A 14,117-nucleotide genomic window follows, 5' to 3' on the forward strand; every position below is an offset into this window, starting at 1 on the left:
AAAGAACTTAAAATCTACAGCAAATATGGGAGTCTCATGGGAAAAGAAATCTTGTGTAATTGCTTTTTCAGAACAAGGTATTTAACTAGTGAAAAAAAATACCCCTCCCAAAAGGAAAAAGAGAGAAAAATCAGTATGGCCTCAAAATTCAGCAGAGGTGATGCTGACTGATGTGACATGCACTCATTGTTCTGTTTTTGACTTGATGGAGTACTATTACCATGTCCTGGCGCACACTGGTCCCTGTTCCGAGAGGAAGTAAGAAGAACCAATGCTAGTGCAAGGTCAGTTGAGAAGTCTTCCTAGCATTGAACGTCATTTTTCATGGAAGGAGCCATGGTTATTAAGGCGTCACTGCACAAAATCATCTCTATAAGCAATCTTCTTTACCTGAGCTGCCTCATAACACTTGCTAAGCAGATGCGTCCTTGTAACTACACAGCTCCAACCACAAAGCTAAAATCAGCTGTTTTTTTGATAATTATTACTCCTATTGTTTCCCAGTGTGCCTAAGCCATTAGTAGGGACTTCAGGGATAATTGGATTGATGTGTGACACACAGAAGTGTGTTGCAAGGAGGATGCAGGATATTGTAGCCCCCAAGAGATCTTGTTAGAGCTTGGAGAGCAAACATGCAGAGCAGATTGCTTGTATCTTTGACACAGTAGGTGGAGGGAGAAGTAGATGGACACAGTGCTCTTGTGACCGTCTAAACTAAAGTCTGAGTATATGTGCTTGCAAGGCTGTGCCAGGTGCAAACAAAACCCATATGTTTTTTCTGATTCTGCATTTGAGAGCCTCTCCTTTTTATTTTTTGCTGGAGCCTGCTTAGCTGAGTCATGCTGTTATTCACTTTGGGACTCTTTCTGTACTTTGATACATGGGAAGGTCATGTGGATTATTCCAGTGGCAGCCGGTAGTCAGATGTGTTGCCACAGCCAGCTACCTAAGTATTAGCAGAAGTCTGAAATAATGCAAAGCAAAATGTAGCCCCAACAAATAGCAGTGTAGATAGGTCTTGGTAGCGTGCATATTAAAACTGCATTAACTCTGATGGCAATAGGAGCAGCAGGAAAGGCTATATTTTATAATCGTGAAACTCCTTCTCCTGGCCAGAAATAGCAGCACACCTTGAAAACAGATAGTTTTATTAAATTTTGTTTCTAAACCTAAGTAAACTCATGTTTGTTGGCACCACCGACATCAAGGACAGTGCAGAGAGGTACTGTTCAGGAGGTAGCACAGAAGTAGGGTATACTTCAGGGAGGGGTGCTGGCACTGGTGAAGGTAAACCATGATGCCACCCCAGCAGTATTTGATTGTCTCCAGTTTTCTGTGGGATGTACAGTAAGAGAAGTTTGCTGTTTCTGCCTGTCCCCATACCATGTGCCGAAGATCATTCACAACCTATGTATGGGAGGTATTTATTATAGCTTGTCAGGTTTTGGAAACTTACAACTGATTTTCTTATATGTCACCACTTTTTTCAGAGCAACGCTGTTTTTTGTACACAGAAGGGATTTTTCTTGGGCCTAGGTGATGCAGAATGGACAGGTTTTTAGCTCAACATCAAAGAGAGGAGGAATTCAGCCCTGCAGTGTACAGCGCTCATGTTTCTTCTCCAAGGTGGACTACCAGTTCTCATCTGGCTCTGGCTTCTATCTTCTTAAGATAAGAAATATGGTCTAAAAATGAAATCAAGTGAAGGTGTTGGGTAGCACATTTGAAGGCGGAGAAGGCCTCTGGAGTTTTCTTACAAGCTCAATATGGCTGTGAGTCAGCTATTAGCAACAGCTAATGGCTATTGACAACCCATGATTTTCACACCCACCAATGACATTTTGTCTAAAATTTTCAGATTTCAGGTGTGAAACCAACAACAATTTTATAAAAACCAGAATCAGTAATAGGTGACTGAGGGTAATTATCATACTCATTCTGCCTTTGACAAGTAATTCAATGACCCCATTTCATCTGGATGAAACCACACTTTAAGGCGCTTTAAGAAATTACCCTTCAGTTTGAGCTCAGTGCATATTCAGAAAAGGGCAGCTCTAGCTTCTTGTCAGCACAGGTGATGGCCTCAGCTTGCATCCCAAAAATGGTTTTTCATCACTAGAATATCAGTCATAGCCAGGTGCAATGCTGGCCTGTAACTGTAATGTGGCTTAGTGCATTCAAAAAATGAAATGTAACTTTATGGTAAGTGCATAGTCTGGCAAATAAGCAAGTGTGGAAACAGTTTATGTACCAGTTTGCTCACATTGACGAAAAGGTCCCAGCAAAGGGGAAGTTTGAAAGGATGTGAGCTCAACTGCCTCTGATACACAAAAATTTCCATCTGTTGAATTCTCATTGTCTTAATTAGAGAAGAAATATACAGGAAATAGCATTTTTGAACCCAAACAACTACTTCCAAAGACCATTGCCTGAGCTTATTACTTGCTAATACGTGAGAGGGATCACTAAGTGACACAGCACAAAGTTCCCAGACTTGAATTTTTCTTAAACTGTTTCATACTGCCAGGAATTGCTTCGGAAATCACCTAATTTTCCAGGTTTTCTTCACCTACGTCAGAGAGCTAAGTATACTTGGAGCCTGCTTCATACCACACAGAAGACTGTAGTTTTTACCAGTTAGCTTAACTAACTAAATAGATTTACAGAACAATTGTCTACTTTTCGCCTGCAGCACTTTGAGGTTTATACTGATTGAAAAAACAGTTCACTGTACAAAATTGGGTCTTGGAGTAGTGCAGAAATGATGAACAGAATGAGTTTCTATTCATTATCCCACTTTCACGTCTAGAAATGTGTAATGGTCACTTTTCCTTGCCATCACCACATGTGTGGTGGAAGCAAACGATGACAAAAGAGCCTCCTGTGCAGCAGGGAAGAGCAGGGCTGAAAAGGACTTAGAGACAAGCCCCTATTAAATTACACAGCCAAGAGAATTTGCCCATTTACTTTAAGAGAAGGGATTTGACCCTCATGCTAAAGCTATATTAGTGTAAAAGGACTTTATTTTCCCAAGAAAAGGTGTATTTGTCGGCCTGCTTTTTGGAGCCAGTAGCTTGACATTCAGAAGGTTTAGAGACATAAGAATGATGTCTAGAAAAAATTGAATGCAGTTTTAAATGGGTTTGTACTCTAAATGCCACTGCACACAAGTCTCATGCATCTGAAAAATGTGCTGTGACTTCACGTAAGTATCTTGTGTGCCATCTGAGGGACCCTTTCCCACAGTTTGTTAGGCTCTGCACTTCATTAGAGAAGTCTTAACCAAAAACTCTTAATCCTGGCAGCTTTCCTAGTAGAATCAATCTTTTGAGGATCTGGGTGATCAGTAATGACAAAACCAGCCTTGGTATTAGTATTTCACTTGATAAATTGCAGAGATCTAGGCTTCACTTACATTTGTCAACAGTGACTTTCCAGTAAAGTGCAAGGTATTTGAAAAATTACCTCTAATGTTTCAGGCTAGGGGGGGAAGTACTTTTTCAAACTATGAGAACGTTTCCCTCATGCACCATTAAACCAACTGGGGAGAAAGGAAAGGAGGACAGGGGTGGCAGTACACTTGAGTCTCTAAAGGTAGGGTTGAATAGCCACATGCCAGATTATTTAAGTTTTAGTCTTGTGAGCCATGCCATGTAATGATAAAGTGTTTTGGTTAATGATACAGTGAGCCACAAAAGAGTAAGAGTTTCTTTTCTTTAAAGCTGCCCTTTCTTGCCTGCCATGTCTGGGACTGTTCTAGTTCTCATCTTGTTCCTTATTTGTGTGTGTGCTATGCTGGATCCCACCCACCTTTTGCGCATATCCTCAGTGATGTGTCTACAGGACCTACTGCTAGTCCCCATCCTCTCTCTCTCTCTCTCTCTCTGCATCCCCCGTCTCTCCTGCAGACACAGATGCCACCTATGTGGCGCGTTACTCAACTCTGTCTTGCCTCTGTACTGTTCCTTTTGTGCAACCTAAAACTCAGTCTGGCTCTCCAACATTTTGCAATGGGGTGATTTGCAACAGCTTTTCATCATCCTCAAGGTCCTCTCTGCTGCCCCCTTCTTTGGGGGACGTTCTCCCCACCGGTCACTGCTGCCCGCAGGCTAAACGCAAGTGTTGTCTGAGGATGCTGTTCCAGGATAGGCACTTCCAGAGGGCAAATTTTTCCATCTGTTTCTAGCATTGTCTTTTGATTGTTACAATTAGAAGATATGAATGCCACCCCAAAAAGCCTGGTTAACATTGATAGAGAATGAAGTGAAATGTGACATGTGTGACCTCTGCTGGCTTTTCAGTGGGGAGATCAGCCAAAATGTTGTTGCTGCTAAATGGTAATTCTGGTTTTCTTTGAATACTGGATGTAAACTGGAAGATGTAATGTGGAATTTAAATGGCAGGGTTAGATGGCAAGAGTTCAGATGTTACCTGTGCTGGTCGCACTGTTAGATCAAAGGTCTCTGCAGCTCACAGAAGGGGAACACTGCTAAGCAGGATTTTTTTTTTACCAATTTACAAGGTTTTTTCTCTGTGGCACTTCCGTTAAAAATATAAAGCACAGAGTGAAAACAAAACAAAAACTATTACTGAATTACTGATCAAAATAAACCTGTTTCTGGAAGGTGACTAGACTCAGGTATGGATGGGGGAGCCGGTGGGATGTTCCCCTGGGCTGGATGAGCCCCTCTGTGGTGACCTTAGATTTCGCAGTGGGGTGGGATGTGTCTTTCCCAGTACTTTTCTCAATGTCTGCTCCACACCTTCCATGACTGTTCAAATTGTCCTCTGGATTTTGGCTCTCAATCATGTTGTCTTTCCGAAATTACCAGCTTCCCATGTCAGGGTGAGCCCATCTCCTCTGTGTCTTTTGTCTTATTATAATGCCACCTCAAAGGTGGCATTCCAAAGGTGGGAAGGCATTCCCCAAATTTGTGACAGTTACTGCTGTGTAATCAAAGTAGGGCATAAGATAAAAAAGTTAGTGCATGTATTTCATAGCTTATTTCTGAGAATGACAGAAGGAGTTCAACAAATTTGGAGATTTTTCCCAGTGACATGCTGGACCCTGATGTATTTAGTCTAGGTGTTCTATCAGTACAAAAATTTGCTTCACATTCCAAGTCCTAATGGACAAAGCCACTGTTCTCCACCTGCACACAAACGTATAAAATTCCTGAGGTATGGTCAACAAGGTACACAAGGGGAGCTGTTTACTATGGGGATGGAGGACTAACTGGTCAAAATAAAAAAAAAAAAAAAGGAATCGTCTGAGGGAAGGGAACCATGTGCTGAGTTACATGAAAATCTTTGTTTCTAACTCTAGGTCCTTCTTCAGTTATCAGCAATGACGACGATTCAGCTAGTCCCCTCCACCACATCTCAAATGGCAGTAACACTCCGTCTTCTTCTGAGGGCGGTCCTGACGCGGTCATCATTGGGATGACAAAGATTCCTGTCATCGAAAATCCCCAGTATTTTGGAATTACCAACAGTCAGCTCAAGCCAGACACCTGTAAGTACAAACAACTGTATGTGTTTCAGTCATTCATTTTACCTGTGCAAGTGCTGGGGCTGTTTAACAGAGCTGGCAGAACAAAATGCTCTAAATTCCTGGGAGTTGAATGTTGGGGTTAAAATGTATGCAATTTGTTAAGGTACATGGGATGAACCGCTTTACATCTGTCAAAGCCAAATTCAGCCCTTGTGATGAGTCAATGAAGTCAGCAGTGTTACGCTTAAAGCCCGATCCATATTCCATCAAAGTCACTGGTAGCCTTTCCATTGATTTCAGTGGTCTTTGGCCGGTCCTGTGCGCTGAATGTGTTCTTGGGAGAAAATAAATCCTGAGTCAGAAGCAGAAGGCAGTATTGCTACATACACACTGCTTTTAAATTGATCTTATTGGCAATTAACATAACCTAACTTTGAAATCTGAGTATCTCTAAAGCTATAAGAAAGATAATGGTGAAAACTTCCATTCTTTTAATTTCATTGTATAATTCAACCTCTACAGCTGGAAAATATGTTGAATATTTAAAAGTAGAGCAGAAGGTTGCATGATAGACAATAAATGTCACATACAAATTCTTTCATGTTCAGTTAGAATCAGGTGAAATGTGAAAAAATACTGAGTTAAACATAATTAACTATGAATGGTTCAAAAAGAGTGTCCCTAACTTCAGATGCTGCTCTTCAGACCTAGTAACAGTTTTAGAATTGGACATACGAAATGTTGATTTTTGAACCAGTGATTAGCATTGCAGCAGATAACTGAAAAAATACCTAAAGGATACTGTCTTTAATAGTAACTGCACTGCTACTAGTTTTCATCCGTACATTAAGGTCTTACGTGTTTCAGAGAGGGTTGTTCCTGCCTCTTTTTTCCTCTTTTTTTTTTTGTGTGAATTTCAGAATGTACATACATTTCTGAAGTGTTACTGGAAGTCTGAACTGTTTCTCTGGGAAGTCACTCTAGAGATTTGTAGTATAGCTGGTGAGCATTAGGCTTGCAACTAAGGGACACTGTATCCTATCTGTATCCTACCATGAATGATATCGCTTCATAGCACAAACTGTAGTCTAGGGGCTTACTGCCAAGGCCAGAAGCTTTTGCCTCCAACTTTGCAGAGCTTAAATTCTGTAATAGGAATCTTTCTTGACCTGTGCACAAGGGCATGCATGCATCTGTGTATGCATGACTTCTAAGGTTGCAAAGACTGATGCTGAACGACCTGTGTATCTTGTGAATATTAATGCTCACCTATATCTAGATTGTTGCACTGAGTACAGTCCACAGAAGGCTGCTGCTGTAACACAACAGAAGGCCTTTTTCTGCCTTTTTATTGTACACCCCTGATGTTTGCTCCTACCATAGTTTTTTTGTGTGGCACTATTTTGTGGTTAGAAATGCCCTGTTATCTCTTCTACCAGAGGATATTTGAATAATCTGGCCTAGCATATGCAGTGGGATGCGTAAGGTAATCACTGAATTGCTGATACTTGGTCAGCACAAGGAAAATGTTATACAGATGCATTCTGATTAGAACATTAATTCCTGTGAAGAATAGAAGCTGCTAGGGAATCAGAAATGGGCAACATGCCCACTAGAGCTCTCTAATGTTATATAAAAGGCCATGCTTTTAAATATGAGGCTACTGTACCTCCGTTCCCAGCTGCATTAGACAACATTATAATTGTTTAAATAAACATCAGTGACTACAGAGTATTTAACTTTCAGCATTAATGTTGAAAAAACATATGTGCTGTTCTGGGGAAAAACCCAAACTGTACCAAAACACAGAATTCTCTCACATTTAGTAATCTGCACATTAAGTACAGACACATTAAATCATGGCTGACTAGTGCTAAGTAGGTCCCGATCCTAAAAATACGTAAGTCTGTGTTTGGTTTTGTGTGCTGCAATGAAACCCACATGGTGTCAGGGAAATTAATCACAGTACATGAAGTTCAGTTTGTGCATAAATGCTTGCAGGATGTGGCTGGAGACTTTGCTATGGTGCTCTGGGAAGGTGATGCTGATGCTCTGCATTCTGCCACATTGCCATGGTGGTCACAGTCTTTGTGCTTTTCTTGCTTTAGCAAAGAGAATCAGGTAAACTGTGGCAGTGTATAAACCAAGGCAGATTTCTCCTACCACACTGAGCATCTGTCCAATAAAGAGCATAATTAAAATTGTCTCACACAAATATGGTATTCCCAGAAATAATTTCACATATGCTCTCTTTCCATCTCTCTCACTTGCTTATTATTACAGAGCTGTACTTGTCCTTTCTTAACCTGCCAACCTCCTCCTGATGTGTATATCTGGTGTTTATAAACGTCTAAGCTAAGTAGCTCTCATACCTTTTTCCTGTTTACAATAATGCCAGCTCCAGATGTCATCTGGTTTCTCATCTCCAGCAAGATAATTAACATTTATGTTTATTTCCTATCTGGTCTAAGTTCCATTGTCTGCGAGCATTAAACACAGCAACCACTGACAGTCATGCTGGAAAAGATTCTTATGTATTTAGTGTATGTTGGTCTGTGGAAGGAGGTGAGACTTCGAGCTAGGTGAAACTGTACACAGATCGTATTGCAGCTTTCACAGAAGTTGGAGTACGCCTGCTGTGAGTAGCAAGTGGAGTTTCTTTTTTGTTATCTACTTAAGCCATATTGTGACTTGTCTACAGCTAACCATTTCTGAATACAGCATATCAAGCTCCATCACAAAGCATTAGAAGTTTATGTGTTTAAAAGAAAACTAAAAAGTTGATTGCCGTCAATTTAGTTTGAAATCCCATAACTGTATCAGTAAATGTGTACTTGCTACTGAATAACTAAATCCCAAAGAGTGATGGCTTCTAAAGAGTCAGTCTCAGGCTAAAAGTTATAGCACTTTCCTTCTCTTGAGAGACAGCTTTCAAGGTGGGAAAAGGAAACTGAGGAAGACCAAAGACCCACCAGGAGATGAGGTTCCAGTCATCACTCAGAACAACTGAATTTCTGTCCCAGGTTTCAGCACAAATGCTTATCTGTACCTATAATTGACATAATGGTAGAAAATTGCTTTTCATCTTCCAGCTGGAATTGGCTGATATTTCCCACTCCAGCTGCTCATCGTCTTAACTACCCATTTTCCTCACCAGCAAACCCACTGATGCTTCTTCAGCACTTGTCTGTCTGACACTGTATCCCAGCACTCCTGGCTTTTCCTTTCACTGCTATGTGTCCTTGGTTGCTGCTGGCTGGTGAGCTCATCTGCCACTCCCAATACCTGGAATATTTCCACCTTGAAAGTTTACAGTCTGTGGTGCACAGAGATGCTTCAGACACGTACCAGACTTCTTAGTTCCTTTTTGTGTGAAATTAAAAGGTATTTCCTCTTTGGCAGTACTTGGCTAACAGTGACAACTCTGGTTTCAGATGTGTGACAGAGAGTCTGCAGCTTGGACATGATGAAATGCTCTTTGCACTTAAGTCATGATAAACCAGGTTGTACTGTATTAGCGTCAGCCTGCAAATGTCTTGCCTGACAATTACCAACACTGTTCAGTTGTCACTGTTGAAAATTGGGCCATAACTTTGTAGTGAAGTAACATCACCAGGTGCAGAAACCTTGCATGGATGGCAAACCTTGGAAAGATTTTTGTCCCCTGAAATCAACTGGATGATCTAATATCTTGTGGGCATAGATGCTAACTATTGCTAGATGGTTAGCTTCACTAATCTTAGGAGCTGTCACAGCCCCTAAGCTATTTGGTATTTTCATTAATACAATGATATTTCAAAAATTAGTCTTCTACATCTCTGCACAGAAGTTGTAGTTGCTAAAGTTGGTGACCAAGCCTTCCAGACCTGTTGAAACAGGACGGAAGAAACAAAGCCATTTTTCCCATGAATGGCTATGGACTTTCTTCATTCATCACTTAGCTTGCAACCCAGCGCTTGAAATATATCAGCCTATTACTATTACATTTCCATGATTAATGGTGGAAATGCAGTCAGTAAATAACGTTGCTGTGTTGGTAGTAATGTGAAAGCAAAACCTGAGGAGAGGCTATGCATAAAATGTCAGTGGAAGTGGCCAAGTTGAGACTCTCAGGGCAGAACTTGGGTAAGAAACTGCTTGCAGGTGGTTTTGGGATTTTGGGAATCAAGTTGTTCTCTGACTCTCACCCCAGCAACCCCCACCCCTGCCCCATGAAGTCACCATAGTTGTTTGGGTGCAACTGAAAGGAAGGCTGGAGCTTTGCCCTTTCATGGCGAGGTTTGCAAGCTCCAGGTTTCAGGCCTCCTAGGGTGGATAAATAGCAGCTGCACTGACATCAGTTTGCACTTCCCAGCTAATCCATACTTGCAACTCATTCGATTTCATCCCTAAAGATATTATTAGTGATGGAAAATAGCATACTGGGCAGGCTTGTTGATTAGTCAGTGGGTGGTCTAGTGGCAAGGTGTTTTCAGGGGCTGGCCATACATATAGCCATTGCATTTCAGATGATGTGGTGTGGATTGTGGCTTTCAGATGGGAAATTTGGGTATGTAAATAAAGTAGTCCTAATATTTTGTCTGTATTTCTGCAGTTTGGGATTGTGTTCTTTTGAGTACAGGAGTGTGAATGTGCAGTTTAGATAATAATTATTGAACTTCCAGTCGGCCTCTGTTAGGGAAAGTCTGCAGCTGATTACAAGTTGGTAGAAATCATTTTTTTATAATTAATTTTGATTTATTTTGCTGATCTGAAAAACTGAATTTACAGTCTATAGCTACAGTTCCACAGTAAAATTGCTAATTGCATGTGTGATGCTAATTTTAATGGCAGAAGTTTTGAGAGCATCCCTCTTCTATCCCATTTTGAACACTGAACTTTTCAATTTATGCTTAGGGATTTTCATTTACATTTTAGGGATTGTTACTCCATTTAGTTAAAGGTGATCACAGCCTTTTTCTGACCTTCCTTGTTCTTTAACTATAGATTTCTTTTTAACATATACATAGCCAGGCTTTGGTTATCCCCATTAGGCAAGAAAATTTCAGAAATGCTCTGCTTCAGTACACCACCTTCTTGCATGATTTTTAAGGGAGAAAAGAAATAGGAGTTTTACTTTTATCATTTTATGATGACTGCCACAGTACTGGACTTTTCTCTTTAAAGCCATAGGTCTTGGAGTCTGGTGATGATGGCAGATTTTATTTTAGAATGAAAAAAATGTGAAGAAAAGCTTGAGAATGTGAGCCAAACCCCAGAAGGATGAGGAAACAGAAAAAAAAGGTCTGGATTTGTTTTTCTTCTGTTTATTACATTGTGATTCTTTTTAAACTCAGTGTCACGATTTGGGAGCATTTGAGCATGGCAGCAGCATGTGAGGGTGTAGAGCTGGCCCCGCTCTGCCAGCCTGGGGAGATGGCCCTGGCACAGCCACCGCAGAGAGCAGAGGGGAGCAGCCAGATACCAGGACCCGCTGAGTTGCATTTCCTCTCCCAGGCTGTTTGTGGAAGGGTGCAGCTACTTCAATACCCAGTTGTTTCCATGGCTCTGACCACTCAACAACCCGCAAGGCAGATTGGTTTCTCTTTGTTTTGGAGTAGGCTGACAACCCTCTCCCCAACTCTTGGATCACTAGCAACATTTGGTGTGAAAAAAGAAGTAATTGTCTGTATTTCCAGGGTAGGTTCAACAGAAGGATGTGATCACCCAGTTTGTATTTCTCAGGCATCCTTGCCCCAGGAGTCCCACAGCAGAGCCTGGCCCCAGCTCATGTGTTTCCTCACTGGGTGCATGGAGTCTCACTGCAGAGCGGGGATGTGAGAGTTTGGTGATACAAAAGCTGCAAGCAAAAAGGAAGATTCACTGAGAGAGCCTCTGCACTGCATGGGTCTGCCAGGCCTCTGACCAGAGCAGCAGATTTGTTCATTTTCACATGCTGCTCATCCTGCACACACAGTGTCCTGTAGAAAACAGCAATGTGCAATGAGCAGACTGCCTGCAGTGGACAATCTCTATTTGACTTTATTTCCCCCGTAACAAATTATGGGGTGTTCCAGTTTGTATCTGTCACCCTATACTTTCCTACTGTTTTGAGGTAGGGGTAATTTTTGACACACATTACAAGTTAAAAAACAGACTGAGTTGGTCCCTATGCATGGAAGAAGGGTCTCCCAAGAGAAACACTCTTGTCAGCATTTCCATCTCTTTTGAAAAGGTTTTTTATCTAAGTGACCACAAAAGAAGGGCTGCTGTAGTGGTTTCTTAACCAGCTAAGCCCTAAGCCTGAGGATTTTCCATCAACTCCCAAAGTTTGCAGAGCTGAAAATTTATAAGCAGCTCATTTTCCTGTAAAAGACACCATGACCTCAACAGCCAGAATGCAGAGGAGCAAAACTGATGAATCTTAGTGAAATCCAGACTGGGAGGAAAAACCTCGCTGTCCAGGCTGAACTTGCCAGTCTTGACATTCATTGGTAGTTGGGAGGCAGAGGCTGGGAGACTTAACAGGTCACTCACTTCAGGATCTTCAGATGCTGAAATTCAAAAAGCTTTAGATGCTGAAATCCAAACTTGAATGAGGTGGAGATTACAAGGAGGAATATACATATTACATTTACTGCTTGTCCTGATCCCATTGTGTGCTTTACTCTGGAGATATTTTATTGGATAGGTAAATGTATGGGAGATATTGGCTGAGTAAAGATAAAAAGATATATGAAGGTATCTTTTATCACCTTGACTGAATACTTTTGTAGTTTGATTGCATGTTTTAATCCCTGATTGCAGTCACCATTTAAAATGTGTGTCTTTGCAACTGTTCATCACATCATACATATGTCAGAAATGTCAGCCATATACATTGGTGGTGTATTTCACTAGCTGCATTTGACTTTTGTTAACTGGTGGGAGATTTGTCTCCCAGACCATAGCTTATTGAGTCTCAGACATTTTTCCCAAAAATGTTGTCATGTTTTTCCTTTGCCAACAAATAAAATGTAACAGGGAATAAATAAATTCATGAGAAATTAGATTTTTTAACTCCTGCTGCTCAGTCTGAGATTGAGCAGACCCGCATTTTTTTTTGTTTTCCAACCAGACAGAAGAAATTCTCCCAAAGGCAGAAGCCTTCAACTTGAAGAGCATGGGTTTTTACCTCCTTAAAAATTCAGAATTGGGAAGAAAAGAATATTTCCACATTTAGTGTAGAGATGAACCTATAGAATCAGTTTTGCCCCCAGAAGTTACTTGTGTTGCAGTCTTGATCTGTCCATAGAGTCCGTTTACATCTAATAAAAAAGGCAAGAAACGATGCTTTCAGCAAAATGCTTGCATTTCATCACACAGAATGTTGTTCTGTGACCTGAATATTTGGTAAACTACTTGCTCTGAGAGTCCAAATGCTGGAAATGCAACTGCAAGAAAGAACAGCTTGGGCTCTGATCTTTAATTTATGAATAGCATGAGTGTTTTATCACCTGGAAGTACAGCACATGAAAAATACATCTGGCTAGATAGTGGATGTTATAAGGAGATCGGAGCAATGAAGATCCAAAGTATGCATTTCAACTACAGAGACAGAGTATGAGGCAAGACAGCATGAAACATGCACTCTGAGGAAAGTGTCCAGTTTCAAAATTCAGTTAGAGCATGCACTTTCTTGTGTAAATTTTCAGGTGAACTTCAGATAAGCATCAAGATCAAAAAACCCAGCATGGTGCTTTTTTAGTAGGTGTAATCTCAGTGGCATCACTACATTCAGTTTGTCATTTGACAATACATCTGTATCAGAAATACATGCACTATTTTGGCACCAAAATATGTAGTTAAATCAGTAATACGTAAATGACAAATAGCACTGTATATACTGTAACGATTACATTCTGCCTTTTAGACTCTGTGCTGCGTACTAAGTTCTATGGATGTTGATTTTATATACAGAAACCTGCACATGTATGTAAAAGCATAATGGGAAAATAATATGATGGAGGTTAAATGGGTAGTATTTATATTTAAGCTGAATGGAAAAACAAAGTGATCCATTGTGAAAACCTCCTTATCATGAACCTCAGCATGGGAGCAGGATTGGGCCTTAGATTTATTCCTTTGTGTCAGTGAGAGTTTTGGCTAAATAAGAAATAGCGATCCCAGGGAAGCAAGATAGTATAAATAAGAATTAAATGGGAAATTTTAAGTCTAATAAGTACTAAACTACAAGAAAATCAGAAGTAAATCAAATAACTTTGTAGCCAAAATTATTTCATAAACCCTACTTCTAATTTTCTTGAGTTCGTCGCCAAGGAAGTGCATTGTTATTAAGAAACATAAGCATGTAAAATGCATTTAGTACTGAGCACAAGCGCACCCAAAGATGAATTTTGGGAGAAAATGATCAGGAATACAGTTGTCCACAACAAGCATCAGGTTAAGACCGGGTAGTATTTATTGCAGTTGCAGTGTAAGCCATGTTGTTTTTCAGTTGTTTGTAGCATCTTCACACCTCTCGACGGCAGCTGTCTCTGAGGAATTAAGGCTGTCAGTGCTTTGAGACTGTAACTTTTGAGAGCAGTTCAGCAGTTCTGTGTCCTGGAGGAGACTGTACCGTTGGCTTTGCAAGTTTGCACAT

The 14,117-nt window shown here is 40.7% G+C and overlaps 1 protein-coding gene across 2 annotated transcripts in view; it reads left to right on the forward strand.

Moving 5' to 3' along the window:
* NTRK2 (neurotrophic receptor tyrosine kinase 2) overlaps positions 1-14,117 on the forward strand; it is a 202,823-nt gene that overhangs the window by 114,679 nt on the left and 74,027 nt on the right. For both annotated transcript variants that reach the window (XM_075725955.1, XM_075725956.1), the window contains one exon: positions 5,327-5,515. In XM_075725955.1, coding sequence (XP_075582070.1) covers positions 5,327-5,515 — 189 coding nt within the window. The remainder of the gene's footprint in view (positions 1-5,326; positions 5,516-14,117) is intronic.

Source organism: Pelecanus crispus, chromosome Z (genome assembly GCF_030463565.1).
Source record: "Pelecanus crispus isolate bPelCri1 chromosome Z, bPelCri1.pri, whole genome shotgun sequence".
NCBI lineage: Eukaryota > Metazoa > Chordata > Aves > Pelecaniformes > Pelecanidae > Pelecanus > Pelecanus crispus.